The sequence below is a fragment of the Pituophis catenifer genome, unplaced genomic scaffold, assembly GCF_029215685.1.
Source record: "Pituophis catenifer annectens isolate HBS135680 unplaced genomic scaffold, rPitCat1.0.hap2 SCAF_2, whole genome shotgun sequence".
NCBI lineage: Eukaryota > Metazoa > Chordata > Lepidosauria > Squamata > Colubridae > Pituophis > Pituophis catenifer.
The window spans coordinates 3,858,741-3,883,180 of NW_027256882.1; the positions used below are offsets into that span (position 1 = coordinate 3,858,741).

The 24,440-nt window shown below is 43.3% G+C and overlaps 1 protein-coding gene and 1 pseudogene across 1 annotated transcript; both read left to right on the forward strand.

The window, feature by feature from the left end:
* The first annotated feature begins 1,470 nt into the window (after nt 1-1,470).
* Nucleotides 1,471-24,440, forward strand: part of LOC139309257 (zinc finger protein 208-like) — a 41,402-nt pseudogene continuing 18,432 nt past the window's right edge.
* On the forward strand, nt 15,411-17,964 carry LOC139311646 (zinc finger protein 22-like). Its single transcript, XM_070936130.1, has one exon. The coding sequence runs from the start codon at nt 15,491-15,493 to the stop codon at nt 16,235-16,237; it is 747 nt and encodes a 248-aa protein (XP_070792231.1). The 5' UTR covers nt 15,411-15,490; the 3' UTR covers nt 16,238-17,964.

Below are 24,440 nucleotides of genomic sequence, written 5' to 3' on the forward strand. Positions count from 1 at the left end.
GCTTAAGCTTCCTTCACATTTCTTGAGGTGAATTTCCTACTCAATCCCTATGTAAAAATGGTTTTTCCTCCTCATAGTTTAGCTTTCTATTCCTTTTTCAGGATCTTCCTTTTCTTTCATCAGAAGAGACCGGAGGGGTCCCTGCCCTTTCTCCTCCACCCTTTGCTGAGAGGCTGAGAGAATAGTTTGGGAAGGGCAGCTGCATGTATTGAATTAGAGAAATAAAAAATAAATAAATTAAAATCATTTTCCTGATTGTGGCCTTCCTGCCTGTGTCCCATCTGCCTCCCCTTCAGGCGGGAGTTCCCAACAACCGCAAGACACAAGCTGTCTTTCCCACAGAGGCTCCTGGTCCTCCTCTTCTGACCGCCCGGCTGTTTCTAACAGGATTTGGACCCTTTGCAGGCCTCCCACAATCTCTGCGGAGCCTTCAGGGCGGCTGTTCTTGAGGGAAACGACTTTAAATCCTCCAGAGAGATTTTTCTCCAGCTCCACAGAGGATTCCTGGACAGGATAGAAGAGGAAGATAGAGAAAGTACCGCCTCTGGAGACGTTGAAGCCTTCCTCTATCAGGGAGCAATGGAGAGGGGCCTTTCCTCCTACTCCCAAACCCATCATCCCTGCCCTCTCCTTTCACCTCAGACGCGCTCCTCTTTCCCGCCCTTTCTACAATCCTGGCACTTTGCCCCTAATCCACCAGGGGGAGCCCTCTGCTAAAAGAAGGTACCGTCATGCGCTTCCCCATTGGTCCAGCGGAGGGCGAACGTCACAGCTGCCTTTCCTGAGGAGGCTGGGAAGGAAATGACATCACAAACACTTGCTGCTCTAGGACTTCGCACTCGCTCTCCTTAACCCCTGGGGCTCCACAGGAGGCGGAGAGGCTGCGGGAGAGTCTGGCGGGGGAAGATCCAGACGTTCCCCGGGTGAGTTGGGGGCTCTTCCCGGGCAAAGGGAGGCGGAGGAGGGAGAGACCCGCGCCCAGCCTTCCTCCAGCTTCCACCCCGGGTCCCATGCTCCCCAGCCGCCCTCTCCATGCAGGGGGATCCTTCCCGCCCCCTGTCTGAGGAAGAGCCGAGTGGGGGGAGGGGAGGGTCGGCCTTGCGGAGGCCCCGCAGGAGGGGAGAGAAGCCGGGCGAGGAGGAGGCAGGATTCGCACCAGGCTCCCTGTGTCCGGAGGGGAGAGAAGCGGGGCGGCCTCTCCAGCTGCCTCCTTCCCGGCCCTGCTCGGGGGCACCTCAGTCCTGCGCTGGGATGAGCCTCTTGGGGCTCCGGGGAGGTTGGGGGAAGGTCGCTCAGTGGCTGAATTCCACTTTCTAATTCTTAATATTTGTTTTTCTTCCCATCTCAGATACAGAAACTGGAAGCCATTTGTGGTCTTTGCAAGGCAAACTTTCCTCTTGGGGGAAGAAGAAAAAGAGCGGAATCCCTTGCAGGGATCAGTCCTGCAGCCCCAGAAATGGTCCCGTGAAGGAAAAGGCACCTGGAGACCCACCAGAGTCCTTGGAGCCATTTGCAGTTGCTCTGCAGGACAGAGAAAGGATGGAGACACAACCTTTTGGAAAGGAGGGAAGCGGAAAAGGCCCTTCAGCTGCTCAGCCTGGGAAGGGGGGGAAGCTCTGGACCAGAACCAGCCAGAAGATCCTGGAGGAGGAAACCATCCTCCCTTCAGAAGTTCATCCCTGGACCTCCATCCAATACTGGGAGGCTGAGGGTCCCCGAAGACTTTGCAGCCGCCTCCATGGCTTTTGCAGGCGATGGCTGCGACCAGAAAAGCACACCAAAGCCCAGATACTGGACCTGGTGGTTCTGGAGCAGTTCCTGGCTCTTCTGCCCCCAGAGATGGAGAGCTGGGTGCGGGAGTATGGAGCAGAGACCAGCTCCCAGGCGGTGGCTCTGGTGGAAGGCTTCCTCCTGAGCCAGGTGGAGGAGCAGAAGGAGCAAATCGAGTTGCAGGTAAGAGTTCAATAGAGAATAGAGAATCTGTTTGAATACTTCACCCCTCCTTCGCAAACCTCTCTGACAGTGAGACATTGTTCCATTATTTTCTCACATTTCTCACATAACCACATTGATGGATATTGGGTCTTTGAGGTTGTGTTCCGAATATAGGAATCCACCTTACGTCGTCGTATGATGTACATTAATTCTGTTTCTTCCTTCCTCCTATTGGAAGTGCTGCACTGTGGAAATCAGAGATCCTGAGGGAAAGAAGAACCCATCAAATCCTCCCCAGGAGTTATTTTTCAGGAGGATTCTTTGGAAGGATCAAAGTCAGGACACCTTAGGAGGTAACTGAAGATCCTCCGATTACCCATCTGTCTTACCTTCGCTCTCTTTTCTTTTCTATACAATACCTTCTCCTATTTATACTTCTCCACACTAATTGCATCTACAGATAATTGCCCAGTGACCCTCTTCAGGTGAACCTCCTCCTGGGGAAGGAGGAGATTGAGGTCCACCTGAAGGGGCATGCTGACGTATTTTTGATTTTTCTGGAAGTCAAAATCGCTCGACTTTGTTTCCAGTTGGATGCCGGCATGGTTGCTAGTCTGGTGGAAGCTTCTGAGGCAGGTTCTTGCTCTGATATCTGGGAACGGTTTGACCCTGTTGCTCCTGAGGAAGTGGACAGGATCCTAGGGAGTATGGGTGGGTGCAAGCACCTGTGTTTTAGACCCATGCCCCGCCTGGCTTGGGAAAGCTTCCCGGGAGATGACAGGCGGTCATTAATGCTTCCCTATAGGAGGGGGCAGTGCCCCAGCATTTGAAGGAGTCTGTGGTCCACCCTCTTCTTAAGAAGCCATCCCTGGATTCCACCCTGTTGAATAATTTCCAACCTGTCTCCAATCTTCCCTTTTTGGGAAGTTGGGTGAAAAGGTGGTTATGCCGCAGCTCCAGAGGTTATTTGAGAGTATCTTGGTGACGTTTCGACGAGGTCCCACTCGTCATCTTCAGGCTGGTGCACCAAAACTTTTGTGTGTGTGTGTGTGTATGTGTATATATATAATTTCCAACCTGTCTCCAATATTCCCTTTTTGGGGAGCTGGTGCGTTTATGCACTTGCCTTAGAGACCTCTTAGGAATGGGGTCAGATCGACAGTAGACGGTCTAAAGTTAATGTTTGGGGGTTAGGGAAAGAAACCACAAAGTCCGGTAGTGCATTCCAGGCATTAGTGGCTCTGTTACTGAAGTCATATTTTCTGCAATCAAGTTTAGCGCAGTTTACCATAACTTTGTATATATTGTGTGCTTGTGTATTGTTGTGGTTGAAGCTGAAGGAGTCATTGACAGGTAGGACCCCTGCCAGTCAAGATTCAGGCCTGGATTTGGGACAGAATCGTCATTGGCCGCGCTTTTGTATGATCTCTGGCGAGAGCGGGATGTGAGTGGGGCATCCATCCTTGTTCTACTTGACCTCTCGGTGGCTTTCGATACCATCAACCATGGTATTCTCCTGGGACGGCTTCGCATGATGGGAGTGGGAGGCCTTGTGCTATCTGCCTCACTTCCTTCCTCTGCAGCCATTGAGATCATCTGTCAGTATGGCCTGAGATATCACCAATATGATGATGATACTGAGCTGTATGTCTTGGCCTGTGGTGGGTTAAGCAATGCCGTGTCCTCCCTATCGCAGTGCCTGGAGGCTGTTAGGAGCTGATGTTGTGACTCCGACCCCCGAGGCCGACTTATAGGAGGGAGAAGGCTCCGAACATGAAGTAGAGGCCAGGCCTCCCTCTCCAGGACCCTCCTCTCTGTCAATGCCTCAGGTGTCTCCCGAAGGAGAAGAGATTGGCCAGGAGCCAGGTATCTCCTCGCAGTCGGACAGTGACGGAGATAAGTCTTGGCTGGCTCCACACCAGCGTCGGAGAGACAAGTGCACGCAGCAGAAAAGGAGGCGTGCCAGAGATTAAGCTGGGTCACTGGACCTCACCCCACTGGGGATAAAAGGGGGTGAGGTGGCCATTCAGACTCTGTGACGGACAAAACTAAACTACTAGCGAATCACATTGTATCTTTGAAACAATGTTATCTGCCTTGGATTTAATACGGACTGGACTTGACAATTCTTTGACTGTGTGTATATTGTTTTGGTTTATCTGGCGGAGGAACAACCCCTCCCTCTATGAGTAAAATTCTTGGCAAGCAGCTACTGGGTTGCTGCCAATCCTCTTATCGAAGGAATTTGTTGTCTGCAACTTTTATTTAACCCCTGGCTGACTGTTTGTGTGCATGTGTGAGACGGGGACAGAACAGCTGATGGGGAGCAATGGGTTGAAACTAAAGCCTGGCAAGATGGAGTGGCTCTGGGTTTGGGGTTCGTTGGCCAGGGGAGAATTGCCACTTCTGGTCTTGGATGAGGTGACACTACCCCAAACATACCCTGTGCGTAATCTGTGGGTCCTCCTGGACTCAAAACCCCTGCTCGAAAAGCAGGTGGCGGTTGTGTGCAAGAGGGTCTTTGCATAACTATGGGTTGTGCGACAGAAACAGCCCTTCCTGGATCGACAACAGTCACTCATGCCCTAATCACTTCCCGTCTTGACTATTGCAACACGCTCTACAAGGGGCTGTCCTTGACGAGCATGTGGAAGCTTCAGTTGGTGCAAAATGCAGCGGGCCGCATTGTTTTCTGCAGACCCTGGTGTGCACAAGTAACACCTCACCTGCAGGAGCTTCATTGGCTGCCAATTTCCTTTCTGGTGCAATTCAAGGTGCTGGTTGTCACCTATAAAGCCCTCCATGGCTGGGGACCAGGTTATCTGAGGGACCGTCTCTTACTAGTTACATCTGCCCGACACACCAGAGTGCGGAGGCAGGGAATGTTGCGGCTGCCATCCCCTATGAAGACACACCTGGTGAGACCCAGAAGAAGGGTTTTCTCCGTGGCGGCTCCCTTTGTCTGGACAATCATCCCCCCAGAAATTAGAATGCCCCCCACAGTAGCACTCTTCCAGAAGGCATTGAAGACCTGGTTCTGCCAGGGGGCCTGGGAAACCCAGAGCGGGATGGAGCCCATTAAACGGCTCCTGTGAGATGTTTTTGCCGGGGCAGGGGATGGGGGTGATTTTATTATTTTAATGTATTATATAATTCTCCTTTTATTAGTTTTCTTATTTTAATATTGGTTTAATATTTTGTAAGCCACCTTGAGTCGTCATGTGCGAATAGGCGGCATATAAATTGTCTAAAAAAATCAATAAAATAAATATTTTGTTAATTATTTTGAAATTATTTATTCCTTACAGAGAAACAAAGAATGAAATTTTCTGGTTTTTATGACGGCGATCAAACAGTGGCTGAACCTCTAAATCAAGTAAGAAAAGGAAAAGTTATTAGACTTGTATTCTCGCCTTCAGGAAGTGAAGTGGGTGTACAGAGTTCTCTCTCCTTCTGTTCCTCCCCTTGTTTGGACTGGGTTATTTTTGTGTCCTTCCACAACATGGAGAGCAGAATAGCAGGTTGAAGTTGCTGTCAGCCAGCATAGCTTCCTCTGGTTGTCTTGTTCTGCTAGCTGCTCCTCCAAATTTGCCTTTACAAGAAGCACTTCTGTTAAAGTCCTTCGAGAATTAGAAATAAACGTATCACAGTGGCAGGAATTGCTAGACCACCTTTCTTTTTGTAATTTATCAACCTCCTAAGGTACAGATTAACAGAATTGGAAGGGACCTTGTAGGTCATCTAGTCCAACCTCACTACACCATTTCTGACATTTTATTTATTTATTTAATTTAATTTAATTTAATTTAATTTAATTTAATTTAATTTAATTTAATTTAATAATTTAATTTAATTTAATTTAATTTAATTTAATTTAATTTAATTATTTAATTTAATTTAATTTAATTAATTTAATTTTAATTTAATTTAATTTAATTTAATTTAATTTAATTTAATTATTTAATTTAATTTAATTTAATTTAATTAAATTATTTAATTTAATTATTTAATTTAATTTAATTATTTAATTTAATTTAATTTAATTTAATAATTTAATTTAATTTAATTTAATTTAATTTAATTTAATTTAATTTAATTTAATTTAATTTAATTTAATTATTTAATTTATATACCGCCCTTCTCCAATAGGACTCAGGGCGGTGAACAGCCATGATAAAACGTAACATACAAAATTTAAAAACAGTTTAAAAAATAATTATTTTTTAAATAATTTTGGCTATCAAATTTAAAACAACCCAGTTAAAACCAATTACAAATTACAAATTAAAACCGAAGGGATGGGATCAAGCCAGGCTGGCTAGATGAAATAGATGTGTTTTCAGGGCCCAACGAAAAGTCCGGAGGTCTGGTATCGTGCGTATCTCTGGGGGTAGGTCGTTCCAGAGGGCAGGTGCCGCCACAGAGAAGGCTCTCCCCCTGGGGGTCGCCAGCCGACAGAGGCCCTCTTTGTGCGCGCGAACTGGCCGGTGGGAGGCTATTGGCGGCAGAAGGCGGTCTCGTAGATACCCCGGATTTTGGCAGTCTAGTCTTTTCTTGAAAGCTCCCAGTGATGAAGCTCCCATGAAACTTCTGTTCCATTGGTTCATTGCTTTCACTGTAAGAAAACGTCTCCTTATTTTCAGGTTGAATTTCTCCTTGGTGAGTTTCCATCCATTATTCCTTGACTGGCCTTCAGATGCTTTGGAAAATAGCTTGACCCCCTCCTCTCTGCCCCTCATATATTGGAGCACTGCTACCCTGTCTCCCCTGGTCCTTCTCTTCACTAGATTAGCCATGCCCAGTTCCTGCACCCGTTCATCGTATGTTTTAGCCTCCAGTCCCCTCATCGTCTCAGTTGGTCTTCCTTGCACTCTTTCTAGAGTCCCAAGATCTTTGTTACATCATGACAACTAATACTGGATGCAAAGTTCCTAAGTGTGATCTTGATTCTATCCCTCTCTTAATGCAACCTATGATTCTGTTGGGTGTTTTTGGGCAACTGTAGCACACTGCTGGCTCATGTTTAAGTGATTGTCCACTAGGACTCCAAGATCCCTGTTCCACTTACTACTTTTGAGCCAGGCATCACCTATCCTATGGCAGTGCATTTGGTTTTTCTTTCCTAAATGTAGCACATTACATTTCTCACCATTGAAGTTCATTTTGTTAGAAATGCCAATCTGTCAATCCTTCTATATCTTGAGCCTATTTTGTGCAGTGTTGATATTCCTGCCAATTTGGTCTTGTCTGCAAATTTGATGAGTTCCCCTTCTATCCCCTTGTCTAAATCATTGATGAAGATGAACAGCTCTTGCTAATCCTCCTGTTCTGTTCTTTTTCCCGTGTTCAGGAGAGACTTGTGTCCTTCGAGGAGGTGGCTGTGTCTTTCTCTGAGGAGGAATGGTCTCAGCTGGATCCTGACCAGAAAACGCTGCATTCGGAAGTCATGCTTGAAAACCATAGGAACGTGGTCTCTCTCGGTAAGAGTTTTCTTGTCCCAAATCGGAGAGTTCAAGAAGACAGATTATTGTTACTTTTTATTAAAAAATCACTAATCAGATATCGTCTCCTGGCAGGGAGAAGGAAAGTATCTGGCCTTCTCGTACCCCAAGGAAGGAAAGAGTCAGTGTCTCTGAGGTCCTTTTGGAGCATTCCTTATCTGTATTTTCCATTTCTATTTGAACTTATCTGTGGAAGATAAGACGAACGGGGTGTGCTTTTATGTGTCCTCTGGAGATCATGTGAGAAGAATGTGTTTGTCATTTTTTCTCTGAAACCCCCCCAAATTGTGTGGGAACAGAACTTTCATGCTTGGGCCATAGAAGAGCATTCTCCCAATCCAATTCAGGAACAAAGGCCTCATGAAATGTGACTCAGAGCATCCTAGGATACAGGTGATCTCCGAGTTACCACAGTTCACTAAGCAACCATACAAAGTTACGATCTAGCCCTCTTCCAGTCCTGAAATAACAAATGTTACAGCACCACAGCCGTCATTCACACTTACAAATGGCAGCAGAGGCGTTGCAACAACTATCATCCTACCTGCACCTCCACCCCACCCTGCTCGGACTTACGTTACGAGGACATAGTGAGCCGTCGGTTCCTTTGCCTGTTTGGGTGCATTTGCAGAAAAAAGAGGCCTAAAGTAGTGAGAGATACACAGATCAATAGTGGGAAATCTGGCACTACTGATCTCACAGAATCTCGCACTACACTGCTTTAGGCCTCTGTTCTCTGCTCACCAAGGGCTGCACAAGATCCAGGGCAAAATGTTTTGGAAACAAAGGGGAGGCCTCTTTGTTTTCAAAGACTTTTGCCCTGGATCTCGTGCAGTCCTCAGTTTGTAGGGAACACAGGACTAAAGTACTGCAGCCTGAGATCCCGCAAGATCATTAGTGTGAGATCTTGTCCTTCTCATCTTGTGTGATCTCGCAGTAAAGTAGTTTAGGCCTCTGTTCTCTGCAATCGGAAGCCTGTACCAGATCTGGCCAAAAAACCCTTGGAAGCCGATGAGACCTTGGGGGCAGCAAAATAGCCATTCTTGAAGCCTCCCAACCTTTCCAGTCTCAGCGCGATGAGCGTTTACATGCCAATGGGAGGCTTCAATCAAGGGACTTCGCTCCAAAGTCTCATCGTTGGGATCAAGGAACGGACCGAGCGGGAGTCCTGCCTGCCAGACAGACGCGGTGGAGTACCTGCTCCAAGGTACACCGGGGAAGAAGGAGCTTTTTTTAAAATGGTTTCAGTTCTCACAGGTGTCTGCTGAAATTAACCCACCTCAATAAATCTTACGTTTTCTCCTTATTCCTCCTTGGGTGTTTCCCCTGATTATTCCATGACTCAAAACAGACTTTGATTGAGATTTGCACATATATAGATAATTGTAAAGAAAGAGATGTTTTCTAGATATTTTCAAAGCTTTCAGAACTCATGAATATAGAAATCATCCTGTCTATATCACACCACTGTAAGCATGCAAACATAAAACATAAAGGAATTTTGGAAACATTCAGAAGGAAATTCACTTGACTTTTTACGGTTTGATCCTTTTCTCTAACCTTGTTACCGTTTTCATTTCTCTTTTGCTTTGAAGGTAATAATGGGCAGGAGAATCACGATTCCTGTGAACTGTTCCAAGTGATCAATGCTAAAGATGGAATGGAGAAGTTTGGAATTCGAATGGAATTGGAAACCCATGAGAGAAAAGAGTCAAATGATTGGAATCAGGAAAGCTCATCTTCCACCGATGCTCCGATGCAAGACTTTCTTGCCCAACAGGAGAAAATAAGGAAAAAACATATTGGGGAAAGTGTGAAGCCAATCAAAGATAAATTACAAGTAAAAGAACACTATTTAAGCCAAAACAAAGCAGAAAATGCTTTAAGGAGACACAACAGACAACGTTACAATGGGACATTCATTCCTTCTCTTGGAAATAAGTTCCTTACATCTCAAAAAGTGATAGACACAAAACAGAAGCCTTACAAATGTTTGGAATGTGGAACATGTTTTAGAACAAGCAGGCAACTTACTTCCCATGAAGGGATTCACACTGGGGAGAAGGTATACAAATACAGAGAGTCTGGTAACCGGTTCAGAAGACGTAGTAATCTTATTTCCCATAAAAGGATCCACTCAGGAGATAAACCGTATAAATGCATGGAGTGTGGAAAGACCTTTGCTCAGAGCAGTGTCCTAAGAGTACACGAAAGGCTCCACACAGGGGAGAAGCCGTATAAATGCATGGAATGTGGAAAGACCTTTGCTCAAAGAGTTCATCTTATTCACCATAGGAGGATCCACACAGGGGAAAAGCCATTTAAATGCATGGAGTGTGGAAAGACTTTTGCTCAGAGCTATGTCCTAAGAGTACATGAAAGGCTCCACACAGGGGAGAAACCATATAAATGCATGGAGTGTGGAAAGACCTTTGCTCAAAGAGTTCATCTTATTCACCATAAGATGATCCACACAGGGGAAAAGCCATTTAAATGCATGGAGTGTGGAAAGACCTTTGCTCAGAGCTCTGTCCTAAGAGCACACGAAAGGCTCCACACAGGGGAGAAACTGTATAAATGCATGGAATGTGGAAAGAGCTTTGCTCGAAGAGGTAATCTAGTTTCCCATGAGAGGATCCACACAGGGGAGAAGCCGTATAAATGCATGGAATGTGGAAAAACCTTTACTCATAGAAATGGACTTACTCTCCACAAAATGATCCACACAGGGGAAAAGCCATTTAAATGCATGGAGTGTGGAAAGACCTTTGCTCAGAGCTCTGTCCTAAGAGCACACGAAAGGCTCCACACAGGGGAGAAACCATATAAATGCATGGAATGTGGAAAGAGCTTTGCTCGAAGAGGTAATCTAGTTTCCCATAAGAGGATCCACACAGGGGAAAAGCCATTTAAATGCATGGAGTGTGGAAAAACCTTTGCTCGAAGAGGTCATCTTGTTTCCCATAAGAGTATCCACACAGGGGAAAAGCCATTTAAATGCATGGAGTGCGGAAAAACCTTTGCTCAGAGCAGTGTCCAACGAGCACACGAAATGCTGCACACAGGAGAGAAGCCGTATAAATGCATGGAATGTGGAAAGACCTTTGCTTATAGAAATGGACTTAGTCTCCACAAAATGTTCCACACAGGGGAAATGCCATTTAAATGCATGGAATGTGGAAAGACCTTTGGTCAAAGAGCTCATCTTATTTCCCATAAGAGGATCCACACAGGGGAGAAACCGTATAAATGCATGGAATGTGGAAAGATCTTTGCTCAAAGAGGTCATCTTATTCGCCATAAGACGATCCACACAGGGGAGAAACCATTTAAATGCATGGAGTGTGGAAAAACCTTTGGTCAAAGAGGTCATCTTATTCGCCATAAAACAATCCACACAGGGGAGAAACCATTTAAATGCATGGAATGTGGAAAGGCCTTTGCTCGAAGAGGTCATGTTATTCGCCATAAGACAATCCACACAAGGGAGAAACCATATAAATGAATGGAGTGTGGAAAGGCCTTTGCTCAGAAAGGTAGTCTTACTTCTTATAAAAGGATCCACGCTCCTTCGCTCCAAAGTCTCATCAATGGGATCAAGGAACGGGCCGAGCGGGAGTCTTGCCTGTCAGACAGACGCGGTGGAGTACCTGCTCCAAGCAGTTGCTCCCTGTTCGCACCGGTTCCCGCGATCTGGTAGCGGTGACAATATGACATCACCGAACCGGTTCTCCCCCCCCCGCCCCTCCACACCCCCCGCGTTATTCTTACCCTTTATTTGGCCACACTCCCAATCTATTGCTGTCTCCTGAATCCCAGCTGATGGCTAGAGGGAAAAAAACTTTAAACTCTTGCCGCCAGCTTCAAAGGGCCACCCTACAGCTGATCAGTGTTAAAAGAAAACAAATGAGGAGCTATGCTAGGGAAAAAACGAAACTGAAAGTAAAGCAGGCTCTGCTGCAACGTGACAAAATGGGGCAGGGAGAGATTTCTTTTTCTTTTTGCTCACCAAAAAAGGTAGGTGCAAACAATGGGAAATTTAGGGCAAAAGAGGAGAGTTCAAGATTTTAAAACACAAAAGAAAAAAAGCTCTATTTAACTAGGGAATTGTAATAATTGAGATACTATTAATTGTATATTGTGTTGAAAGCAGAAATGGTTAAGTTGTGGTTTGGAGGAATATATGGGGGAAATTATTTGGTTTATTATTGGTAAATATAATTAATTGATTTGTAAGAAATTGGATTGCATGGAAATAATTGGAATATTCATGTTCATATTGATTAATATACAAAAAAGATAGTTATATAACTGATTTATATTAAAATGTTGAATTTCTATTAAACAACTGTAATATTACATAATTACATAATTAACCAATGTGAGGATGGATATAAAAATAGATGACAATGGGAAGGGGTATAATATAGAATAAAAGGGAAAAATTGAATTTGATTAAGATTAGAGATGAGGTAATATTGTTTTTTTAAAAAAATAGATGAATAAATATGGCAAAAAGGAAATATAGGAATTGTAAATTTAATTGAAATGACTAAACACTGTTTAAATTTGTGAACCGGCAAATACTCTGTTCAAAGAAAATACATTGTATGTTTGTATGTGTGTTTCTAATTATTGCTATTTATTGCTATTTGTTCTCTTTTATTCTTTAAAGTTTTAACAATTCATTCTTTATCTTAATATCTTTATATTTGTTTGGGGTTGGCTTTCTTCCCTTTCATCTTTTTTATTGTACAGCAATCTTTCTCCTCAAACCTACCACCTCTCTCTTTTCTTTCCTTCTTATTTTCTCTTTCCCCCCCTCTTCTTCTCCTCCCTACTTCTTCCTTTCTCCTTCTCCTCTCTTCCTCCCTCTCTTACCCTCACTCCTACTCTAATTTCCCTTCCCTTCCTTCCTCCCTTCTCTTCCTTCCCTCTCTTCTCCTTCCTTCATCCCTCTCTATTCCTGTATCCTTTTGTGCATATGGATCACTCAGAGGGCTGAAAAAGTTATTTTTGACTGGTCCTTGCACTTTTGACCAGTCCTTGAACTTACGACTGTCCTCACATTTTACGTTTTTCGCCCTATCTTGTCATCATGGTGAAGAGAAGCAGTTGTGAAATGAGTGACATGGTTGTTAAGAATGCTGCACGGGCATAAATGTGAGGATGGTCATAAGTGTGAGGACCAGTCAAAACTGCGAGGACCTGTCAGAAATGACTTTTTTCAGCCCTCTGAGTAGTCCCTATACACATAGCCATGGCCACCCGGTCACATGACCAGCTAGCCACACCCACCCAGTCACATGACCTCCAAGCCACGCCCACAAAATAAGCCACGCCCACAGAACCGGTAATAAAAAAATTTAGAACCCACCCCTGGCTCCTAGGTACACCGGGAAAGAAGGAGCTTTTTTCAAAAGGGTTTCAGTTCTCACAGGTGTCTGCTGAAATTAACCGACCTCAATAAATCTTAAGTTTTGTCCTTATTCCTCCTTGGGTGTTTCCCCTAATTATTCCATGGCTCAAAACAGACTTTGATTGAGATTTGCACATATATAGATAATTGTAAAGAAAGAGATGTTTTCTAGATATTTTCAAAGCTTTTAGGACTCATGAATATAGAAATCCTGTCTATATCACACCACTGTAAGCATGCAAACATAAAGGAATTTTGGAAAAATTCAGAAGGAAATTCACTTGACTTTGTACGGTTTGATCTTTTTCTCTAACCTTGTTACCATTTTCATTTCTCCTTTGCTTTGAAGGTAATAATCGGCAGGAGAATCAAAATTCCTGTGAACTGTTCCAAGTGATCAATGCTATTTTTTTTATTCTTTTTTTTTAAATTAAAAAGTTTTATCAAAGATACAAACATTTTCTTCCCGCCTCCCTCCCACCCCCCCCTCCCCCTCACCCATCTTCCCGGACTTCCCAGAGCAAATACAGGGTATAGCATTTAACAATCATAAACTAAAATATGCTAACATTTTATAGACTCCAAGTTCTCTCTTGGTCTTTAACTCCACATAGTTAAAAAAAAACCTATAAACATATACTAGAGATTAGATTAAATATTTCATTCATAGGCTATTTGAAGCTTTTTAGTCTGATACTTGTTTTGAATATAGTCGATCCATCTTCTCCACTCCAGTACATATCTTTCATTTGAATGATCTTTCAAGTACGCTGAAATTTTTGCCATCTCTGCCAGGTTCACTACTTTTAACGTCCATTCCTCAATAGTAGTTAAATCTTCCTTCTTCCAGTACTGCGCCACCAGAAGTCTAGCTGCTGTTATTAAATTTAAAATCAGCTTAGTCTCTATAACCGTACAGTCTGTAAATATACCCAACAAAAAGAACTGTGGGGTAAATTTTATCTTTTTCTTTTATCCCCCATATTTTTATCCAAAAAGCCTTAATTTTTCTACATGTCCACCATATATGATAATACGTAGCATCTTCACATTCACATCTCCAACACTTAGGTTGTAAACTTGGATACATACAGGCTAGCTTTTTAGGATCTAAATGCCATCTATAAAACATTTTATAAAAATTCTCTCTTAAATTTTGGGCTTGCGTAAATCTTATATTTCTAACCCATATTTTTTCCCACCTTTCCATCATTATTGGTTCTCCAATATTTTGTGCCCATTTTATCATAGAGTCCTTAACTAGCACTGTTTCTGAATCTATTTCAACCAATGCATTATACAACCTTTTTATATGCGTTTGGCCTTTATCTCTAATTTGTTTTACCAAGTTCTCATCCTCTTGCAAAATACCAATTTTTTGATCTTCTCTCCATCTAGCTTGCAGCTGACCATACTGAAACCATGTTTTAATTATTCTTTCTTCTCTTACTTGATTCATAGATTTTAATTGTAGTATACCTCTTTCTTTATAAAGAAGCTCCTTATATATAATCTCATCTTGTTTTTGCTCTAGATTTATATTCTCTATCGCGTGTCTGGGTGCTGTCCACATTGGTAACTTATCATTTAATTTATATTTGTTAGGGAATGGGGTTGAGGGGTGTCCCCGAACCGTGAACCAGCTCATGAGCAAACACACTAGGACTGAAATAAAACTGACAGAGGAGTCTTGTATAAAAATATAATTTACTTCAAAATGTTTAAAAAGCACTATATCTTTAAAAAGGCACATTAATAACAAAGTCTTATCTCGGTTATGTGAAGCCAGGCTATCTCCCTAGATTCCTCTCCACAATACCGAAACAGTCCATAAGAGAAAAAAGCTAACATGACATTAAGCAGCTTCGGTGTCGATACATCATCGAGGTAGTAGAAGGGCAGCAGCATAAACTTCACAGCTAAAAGTCACCTGAAGAAAAAACAATTCAATCAGCAAACGTAGCTTGAAGCTCCTGGGAGGGAGAATGTCCAGCAGCAACAGTTCAGAACTTGGCTTGCGTGCTTCAAATCAGCAAAAGGCAAGCCTCCATATGAGTATCTCTGCTATAGCGTCTGGACTCCTTATCTGTGTTCTCCTCCCTTCTGCAGCGTTGCACTGAGCTCTGCAGCCAGCTTCCAGCAGGAGCTCTGCATCTAGGCCTAAACAACATCTAGGCCCAAGTAGCAAGCGGAAAGGTCCTTGCTTATATGGGGAGTTAACCTGCAATTAACTAGGGCGGGGAAGGCTTGCAGATAATTGCAAACAGGAGATGGCTTGATTGAATCCATACTGTTTGTGACTGATCAAGTAGCCACAGCAATCCTGAAAACACTCGTGACAATATTGGTACTTTTTCCAGACATGCAATAAAGCATTCCTTAATATGTGACTTTTAAAAGTCTTATCCACTCTCTTGCCATATAATAGATAAGCATGCCAACCGTAAACCAAATCATATCCTTCAATGTTTAGTATTCTTTCCTCTGTTAACTTCATCCAATTTTTTCTCTAACCTTGTTATTATTTTCATTTCTCTTTTGCTTTGAAGGTAATAATGGGCAGGAGAATCAAAATTCCTGTGAACTGTTCCAAGTGATCAATGCTAAAGATGGAACGGAGAAGTTTGGAATTCGAATGGAACCAGAAACCCATGCTAGAAACCAGTCAAATGATTGGAATCAGGAAAGCTCATATTCCACCGATGCTGCGATGCAAGACTTTCTTGCCCAACAGGAGAAAATAAGGAAAAAATATATTGGGGAAAGTGTGAAGCCAATCAAAGCTAAATTACAAGTAAAAGAACACTATTTAAGCCAAAACAAAGGAGAAGATGCTATAAGAAGACACAATGGACAAAGTTACAATGGGACATTCATTCCTTCTCTTGGAAATGAGTTCCTTACATCTCAAAAAGTGATTGATACAAAAGAGAAGCCTTACAAATGTTTGGAATGTGGAACATGTTTTGGAACAAGCAGGCAACTTACTTCCCATGAAGGGATTCACACTGGGGAGAAGGTATACAAATGCAGAGAATCTGGTAAAAGGTTCAGAAGACATAGTAATCTTATTTCCCCAAAAAGGATCCAGGCAGGGGAAAAGCCCTTTAAATGCATGGAGTGTGGAAAAACCTTTGCTGAAAGACGTAATCTTATTTACCATAGGAGGATCCACACAGGGGAGAAGCCGTATAAATGCATGGAGTGTGGAAAGACGTTTGGTCAAAGAGGTCATCTTATTTCCCATAAGAGGATGCACACAGGGGAGAAGCCGTATAAATGCTTAGAGTGTGGAAAGGACTTTACTCGGAAAGGTAGTCTTAATTCTCATAAAAGGATCCACGCTCAGAAGAAACTGTATAGCAATAGTAATTCCACTTAGACTTATATTCCACTCCACAATGCTTTACAGCTCTCTTTGAGCAGTTTACAAAGTCAGCATATGGTCTCCAGCAATCTGGGTCCTCATTTTACCCACCTTAGAAGGATCAAAGCTGAATCAACCATGACCCTGTCAGAGTCAAACTTCTGGCTGTGGGCAATTAGCCTATAGTACTGCATTCTAATCACTGATCCACCACGTTTCTATAGATTTTGATATTTATGCATATTGTGCCTTTCAGATCCAAACGAGACAAGGTAGAATCCAACAAAATGAAATTTAATGTGGAGAAAATAAGCTTTTACATCTGGGCAGGAAAAACAGATTACCTGAAACCTGGCTGGATAATAGTAACTGTGAAGGGTCCTTGGAGTCGGAATGGATGATCAATTAAGCATGAATCACCTGTGTGCGGCAGCAGCCAAAAAAAGCAAATACAATCCTTGGTTTTATAAACAGAGGCATAGAATCAAAATCACCTGAAGTATTATTACCGCTCTATAAAGCCTTAGTAAGACCACACCCGGAATACCGCATCCCCTTTGTATCATCATATTACAAAAAAGATGTTGAAACTTTGGAAAAAGAGCAAAGAAGAGCAGCTAAGCTGATTAAAGGCCGGAAGACTAAAACAAGAACTGTTATAGGAACTGGGCATGGCTAGTCTAGTGAAGAAAAGGACCAGGGGGGACAGGATAGCAGTGTTCCAATATTTGAGGGGCTGCCACAGAGAGGGTGGGGTCCAAGGCACCTGAAGGCCAGACAAGGAATAATGGATGGAAACTTATCAAGGAGCGATTCTGACAGAACAGTCAACCAATGGAAGAGCTTGCCTTCGAAAGTTGTGGACGCTTCATCGCTGGTGGCTTTGAAGAAGAGATTGGACTGCCATTTGTCAGAAATGGTGTAGGGTCTCCTGCTTGGGCGGGGAGTTGGACTAGGAGAACAACAAGATTCTGATTTTGATTGAATCCTCAATCCATCCTGGTGCTTTTTTGCTAAGTATGAGGTTTTAAAAGAAAGATGAGTATCAATGAAGTCTTGAGCGCGCGACGGAAGGTGCGCAGATCTGGGATCCTCCGTATCTCTGGGGGGAGCTCATTCCAGATCGTAGGTGCCCCCACAGAGAAGGCTCTCCCCCTAGGGGCCGACAGTCGACATTGTTTGGCCGACGGCACCCGGAGGAGCCCCTCTCTATGGGAGCGTACTGGTCAGTGGGAGTATATCCACTAGAGCAGAGTTGCAGGCAGAAATGCAATTAGTCCTGAATCCCTTACTATTGTTTCAGCTTTTCTTCCTTTGCTTACTATTATCACAGTCTGCCTTTCCACCGTTTTACTTTATGCAAGTAATAACAGAGAAAGAAAACCATAAGGAAAAGGGGGTTATAGTGATGCTGAATTAGAAAATGCAACTCATAGGCTCTTCCTCTTACGTAGGAAATACGTAAGATCTCCGACCTCCGGGTGTTTCGCTGCGCACTGAAGACCCTGTTGTTCCACCAGGCAGGGCTATCAACATAATAATTTTAAATTGGGATATTTTAAATTTTTGGGGTTTTAAATCGGCCAAATCTATTTAATTATTTTAATTTTTAATCATTGTTGTGTCCTGTGTTTTTAAATTGGCTGTACACCGCCCTGAGTCCTTCGGGAGAAGGGCGGTATAGAAATAAAATTATTATTATTATTATTATTATTATTATTATTATTATTATTATTATTATTATTATTATTATTATTGAAGGGCGGTATAGAAATAAAATTATTATTATTATTATTATTATTATTATTATTATTATTATTATTATTATTATTATTATTATTTTTTTGTGGTGAATTTCCTTGCCTTCCCTCGTGTTGCCCATCTCTGGACTCACACAATTTTATCACTACCTTTTTTAAAGTGAAGTCTCCAGAACTGGACACAGTATTCCAAATGGAGTCTCAGTAAAGCCCTATGTAGAGGGATAGGAGCTCCTTTTTGCTGATGGTGATACATCTGGTGATGCATCTCAGAATTTTGTTTGCCTTCCCAGCTGCCTGGCCACACTGCTTACTTATGTTGCAGTTATCATTGTTTCAGTGCCATGGCAACTACTTTCACATAGTTGTGTAAAAGAAGGGAAGAGAAAGCATTGGTAGGGATATGTGGATGCATATTAAGTTCCCATAACATAAGTTCCCATAATTACATTAAGTAATTTAAAATTAATTACCAGTCATGTAGTTACTTGCTAAAGATGCATAGAATTCTCAATGGAGCCTTCAGCTTTCCTTGTTTTTCATTTTCATTTTCTCTTTTCATTTATGGTCTAATGATATATCCCTGCATTCAATTCTCCAAGGGGCTTAAGCTTCCTAGTCACATTTCTTGAGGTGAATTTCCTACTCAATCCCTATGTAAAAATGGTTTTCCTCCTCATAGTTTAGCTTTCTATTCCTTTTTCAGGATCTTCCTTTTCTTTCATCAGAAGAGACCGGAGGGGTCCCTGCCCTTTCTCCTCCCCCCTTTGCTATGAGGCTGAGGGAAAAGTTTGGGAAGGGCAGCTGCATGTATTGAATTAAAGAAATAAAAATAAATAAATTAAAATCAATTTCCTGATTGTGGCCTTCCTGCCTGTGTCCCATCTGCCTCCCCTTCAGGAGGGAGTTCTCAATAACCGCAAGACACCAGCTGTCTTTCCCACAGAGGCTCCTGGTCCTCCTCTTCTGACCGCCCGGCTGTTTCTGACAGGATTTGGACCAGGGGTGAAATGCTCCTGGGTTGGACCGGATCGCCCAATCCAGTAGTTAGGGCAGTGGGTGGTTTGGGAAACTGGTAGCAAAAATCCTGCCTCCCTCCATGCTCAGCTGAGCCACCTGATCACCAGAGGCTTTTTTTTTAAAGCATTTTTTCTACAACCTGTTCTGTCAAAGAAATGCTTTTAAAAGTTTTTTTTAAAAAAAACCCTCTGATGATCATGTGGCTCAGCTGGCATCATCAGAGGCTTTTAAAAGCATTTTTTTTTACAGCCTCTTTAGCGGAAGAGGTTGTAGAAAAAATGCTTTTAAAAGTTTTGGAAAAAAAAGTTGGCCGCGCCCATTCAGTCACATTACCCCCTCCCCCCACCAAGCCACGCCCACAGAACTGGCAGTAACAAATTTTACATTTCACCCCTGATTTGGACCCTTTGGAGGCCTCCCACAATCTCCGCGGAGCCTTCAGGGCGGCTGTTCTTGAGGGAAGCGATTTTAAATCCTCCAGAGAGATTTTTCTCCATCTCCACAGATGATTCCTGGACAGGAAAGGAGAGGAAGATGGAGAAAATGCTGCCTCTGAAAAGCACAAAGCTTTTCTTGGGCTGGCAGGCATTGAGAGGGGCCTTTCCTCCTACTCTCAAGCCCATCATCCTTGCCGTCTCCCTTCCCCTCAGACGCGCTCCTCTTTCCCGCCCTTTCTGCAATCCTGGCACTTTGCGCCAAATCCCCCAGGGGGCGCCCTCCACCAATAGAAGGGGATTCCCGGTGCTTCCCCATTGGTCCACTGGAGGGCGAGTGTCACAGCCGTCTTTGTAGAGGAGGCCGGGAAGGAAGTGACATCATGAAAGCTTGCCGCTCTAGGATGGTGCTCTCGCTCTCGTTAACATCCGCAGGAGGCGGAGAGGCTGCGGGAGAGGCTGGTGGGGGGAGATCCAGATGTGCCCCGGGTGAGTTGGGGGCGCTTCATGGGCAAAGGGAGGCGGAGGAGGGAGAGACCCTCGCCTGGCCCTTCTCTGGCTCCAACCCCAGATCCCATGCTCCCCAGCCGCCTTCTCCATGCGAAGAGTCCGAGTGGGGGGAGGGGATGGTCAGCCTTGCGGAGGCTCAGAAGGTTGTTCAGTGCCTCAATTCCGCTTTCTAATTCTTGATATATTTTTTTCTTCCATCTCAGATACAGAAACTCGAAACCATTTGAAATCTTTGCAAGCCAAAATTTTCTCTTGGGGGAAGAAGAAAAAAAGCGGAATCCCTTGCAGGGATCAGTCCTGCAGCCCCAGAAATGGTCCCGTGAAGGAAAAGGCATCTGGAGACCCACCAGAGTCCTTGGAGCCATTTGCAGTTGCTCTGCAGGACAGAGAAAGGATGGAGGCACAACCTTTTGGAAAGGAGGGAAGCGGAAAAGGCCCTTCAGCTGCTCAGCCTGGGAAGGGGGGGAAGCTCTGGACAAGAACCAGGCAGGAGATCCTGGAGGAGGAAACCATCCTCCCTTCACAAGTTCCGCCCTGGCAGTTTATCCAATGGCAGGAGCTTGAGGGTCCCCGAGGATTTTGCAGCCAACTCCATGACTTTTGTAGGCGATGGCTGAGATCAGAAAAGCACACCAAAGCAAAGATGCTGGACCTGGTTGTTCTGGAGCAGTTCCTGGCTCTTCTGCCCCCAGAGATGGAGAGCTGGGTGCGGGAATATGGAGCCGAGACCAGTTCCCAGGCGGTGGCTCTGGTGGAAGGCTTCCTCCTGAGCCAGGTGGAGGAGCAGAAGGAGCAGGTTGAGTTACAGGTAAGAATTCAAAAGAGAATAGAGAATCTGTTTAAATACTTCACCCCTCCTTCCCAAATTTCTGACATTCATAATATGTGGCGATATCCCACCTATTCTTGTAGGACATTGTTCCATTGTTTTCTCACTCAACCACACGGATGGGTATTGGGAGCTTTGAGGTGGCGTTCCGAATATAGGAATGCACTTTATGTCATGTGATGTACATTAATTCTGCTTCTTTCCTTCCTCCTACTGGAAGTGCTGCACTGTGGAGATCAGAGATCCTGAGGGAAAGAAGAACCCATCAAATCCCCCTCATGAGCTACTTTTCAGGAGGATCCCTTGGGAGGATCAAAGTCAGGACACTTCAGGAGGTAATTGAAGATCCCCTGATTACCCATCTGTCTTACCTTCGCTCTGTCTTTTATACGATTCCTCCTCCTCTTTATACTTCTCCACACTAATTGCATCTGCAGATAATTGCCCAACGACCCTCTTTAGGTGAGCCTCCTCCTCTTGGGGAAGGTCGTGAGGTTGTGTTTGTGGAGAATTTTGCTGATTTTATCTGTGGTGCCTTTGATGTAAGGGAGGAGGGCGATGCCGTTGTCCTCTTCCGTGTCTCGGTTCTTGGGGGGTGTCTCTCTTTGGATTAGGTTGATAATTGTGTTTCTTTGGAATCCATTAGAGATTAATACGTTTGTGAGAGTGTGTAATTCAATTTTCAGGTGGTCTTTGTCGACTAGGTGTTTGGTTCTGGAGATGAGAGTCTTGGCTACGGAGTTGATCAGTGCCGGGTGGTAATGTGATTGAGCGTTTAAGTAGTGCTTTGTGTGTGTTTTTTTCTGGTATATGGTGTGTCCTAGGGAGCCATTGGGTTTTCTGTAGACTAGGACGTCCAGAAAGGGGAATTGGTTCTTAGCTTCTATTTCCATAGTAAATTGTATTTTGGGGTGTAGGTTGTTGAGATGTGTGAGGAAGTTGTCCAGTTTTTTCTTTCCGTGTGGCCAAATTATGGAAGTGTCATCTACATATCTGAGCCAGAGTTTGGGTTTGAACTCTGAAAAGGTCAGTTTACATTCCAATTCCAAATAAGGGCAATGACAAAGAATGTTCAAACTACCGCACCATTGCACTCATTCACATGCTAGCAAAGTTATGCTCAAAATCCTACAAGCTAGGCTCCAGCAGTATGTGGACCAAGAACTACCAGAAGTACAGGCAGGATTTCGAAGAGGCAGAGGAACTAGAGATCAAAGTGTTCCATGTATAGGTTTGCAATAGCGGGTGAGAGGAGTGATCCCATAGGTGCTCCTTCTATCTGTTTGTATCTTTGTCCATTGTAGATGAAGTATGTGTTGGTTAGGCAGTGGTTGGTCAGATCTAGGATGTGTTTAGGGGGTTTATATTTGTTTTGGATAGCTGTCAAGGCTTCTTTAATAGGCACTTGGGTGAAGAGGGATATGACATCAAAACTCATGAGTAGGTCACTGGGTTGTAGGTTTTGTTTCTTTATTGTTTCTATGAAGTGGAATGATTTTTGTACATGAGAGGTGATGGATTCTGCGTAGGGCTGAAGTTGTTTGGCAAGAAATTTGGCAAGATTCTGTAGAGGTGAGCCTACGGAGCTGACTATGGGTCTGAGTGGGGTTCTTTCTTTGTGTATCTTGGAGAGGCCATAGAGCTTGGGGCATCTGGATGATTTCTCTCTGGGGATGATTCTTTGCTGGATCTCTTCACTGATGGGAGAGGCTTTTATTTTGGATTTGGTGGTTTACAACAAATGAGCCCCAGCCACAAACATTGACACCGGACCCAGGATAACACATGACGCCACCACCAATCATCCCCACCAGTCTCCCGATGGGCAGCAGGGTGCTTGCTTGCTGCCTGAAGAAACAAAAAGCCTAGAAACTAGTGGATTGTGATTTCACTGAAATAGGGCTGCATAAAAATCTTGGTTTACGTAGGAAGAACCTGGCTAAAGAGACATACATACATACATACATACATACATACATACATACATACATACATATTCAAGCATGTAATAGTTAGCAGATATAAGTATAAACATAATTATGAATACATGAAATGGATAGATATAAAAGGGAACATTGGGACAGGGATGGTAGGCACGCTGGTGCGCTTATGCACTCGCCTTTGAGACCTCTTAGGAATGGGGTGAGGTCGACAGTAGACAGTCTAAGGTTAAAGTTTTGGGGTTTAGGGGAAGAAACCACAGAGTACGGTAGTGCATTCCAGGCATTAGTGACTCTGTTACTAAAGTCATATTTTCTGCAATCAAGTGTAGCGCAGTTTACCATAACTTTGTATCTATTGTGTGCTCGTGTATTGTTGTGGTTGAAGCTGAAGGAGTCATAACCTGTGGTGGGTTAAGCGATGCCGTGTCCTCCCTATCGCGATGCCTGGAGGCTGTTAGGGGCTGGATGGGGAGCAACGGGTTGAAACTAAACCCTTTTATGTCATTAGCAGAGAAAAAGAAAAGGGGAGTGGTTGTATATGTGAGAAAAGGAATTGAGGCAGAATTAAAATACAAAGACACCAAGGGGAGAATTCTAATAGTAGAAATTAAGAGAGGTAACTCAAAAATGATGTTGGTGGGGGTATACGCCCCGAACAAAAAACAGGGACAATTTTACAAAAAATTACACGAACAATTAGGAAATTGGGCTCATGTTGAACTTTGTATGTTAGGTGACTTTAATGGCGTTGTCAATCCAGAGAAAGATTATAAGAGTGGGGAAAGGTAAAAAAAAAAAAAGGTTACCTCTGCCAAAAAGCTTTTTTGATCTGGTGGATGAAATGAATTTAATTGATGTGTGGCGTACTTTACACCCGTATGATTCCCAATACACTTTCTACTCAGCTTCACAGAACTCCTGGTCCAGAATTGACATGGTATGGACTACTAGAAAATTAGGTCTAGAAATTAAGAAAGTGGATATATGTACAAATACTTGGGCAGATCACAAACTTCATGAAATAAACTGGCACTATACAAATAAGAGAAAGCAACAGAGATGGAGTCTAAGGACTAACCTTTTGAACGAAAAAGAGTTTGTAATAAAATTGAATGAAGAAGTCAAGCGCTTCTTTATCAAAAATGGCAAACAAGGCACGGCGAAGGAAATTTTATGGGATACCATGAAAGCGTATGTGAGAGGGGTAGCGATTTCGTATTTGGCGTTCAAAAATAAGGAAAAAAGGAATGCTAGGGAGATTTATAATAGGAAACTAGAAGAGGCCGATAATAAATTACAACAAGACCCGGGAGATGAGATGGCTAAACAAAAATGGATGATGGCAAGGCATAATCTCAATATTTTGGATCAGGAGGAGTTGGCGCAAAAGATCAAGAGAATAAAACAGTATCATTTTGAGAACGCAAATAAGTCTGGAAGGTGGCTGACCTATAGATTAAAAAAAACAACAGGAAAAAAATCAAATTCTTATATTAGAAGATTCCAGAGGCGATATTTTGACAAAAGAAGAGGACAAACTAGAAAGAGCGAGAGAATTTTATGAAGCCTTATATAAAAATGAAAGGATCGACCCAGAAAAAAACGAACAATACTTGATAGAAGCTTACCTCCCACAGATATCAGAAGAAGAGAAGGAAATGCTAAACAAAAAAATTACAATAGAAGAACTTAAATCGGCTCTCACTAAAATTAAAAAAAATA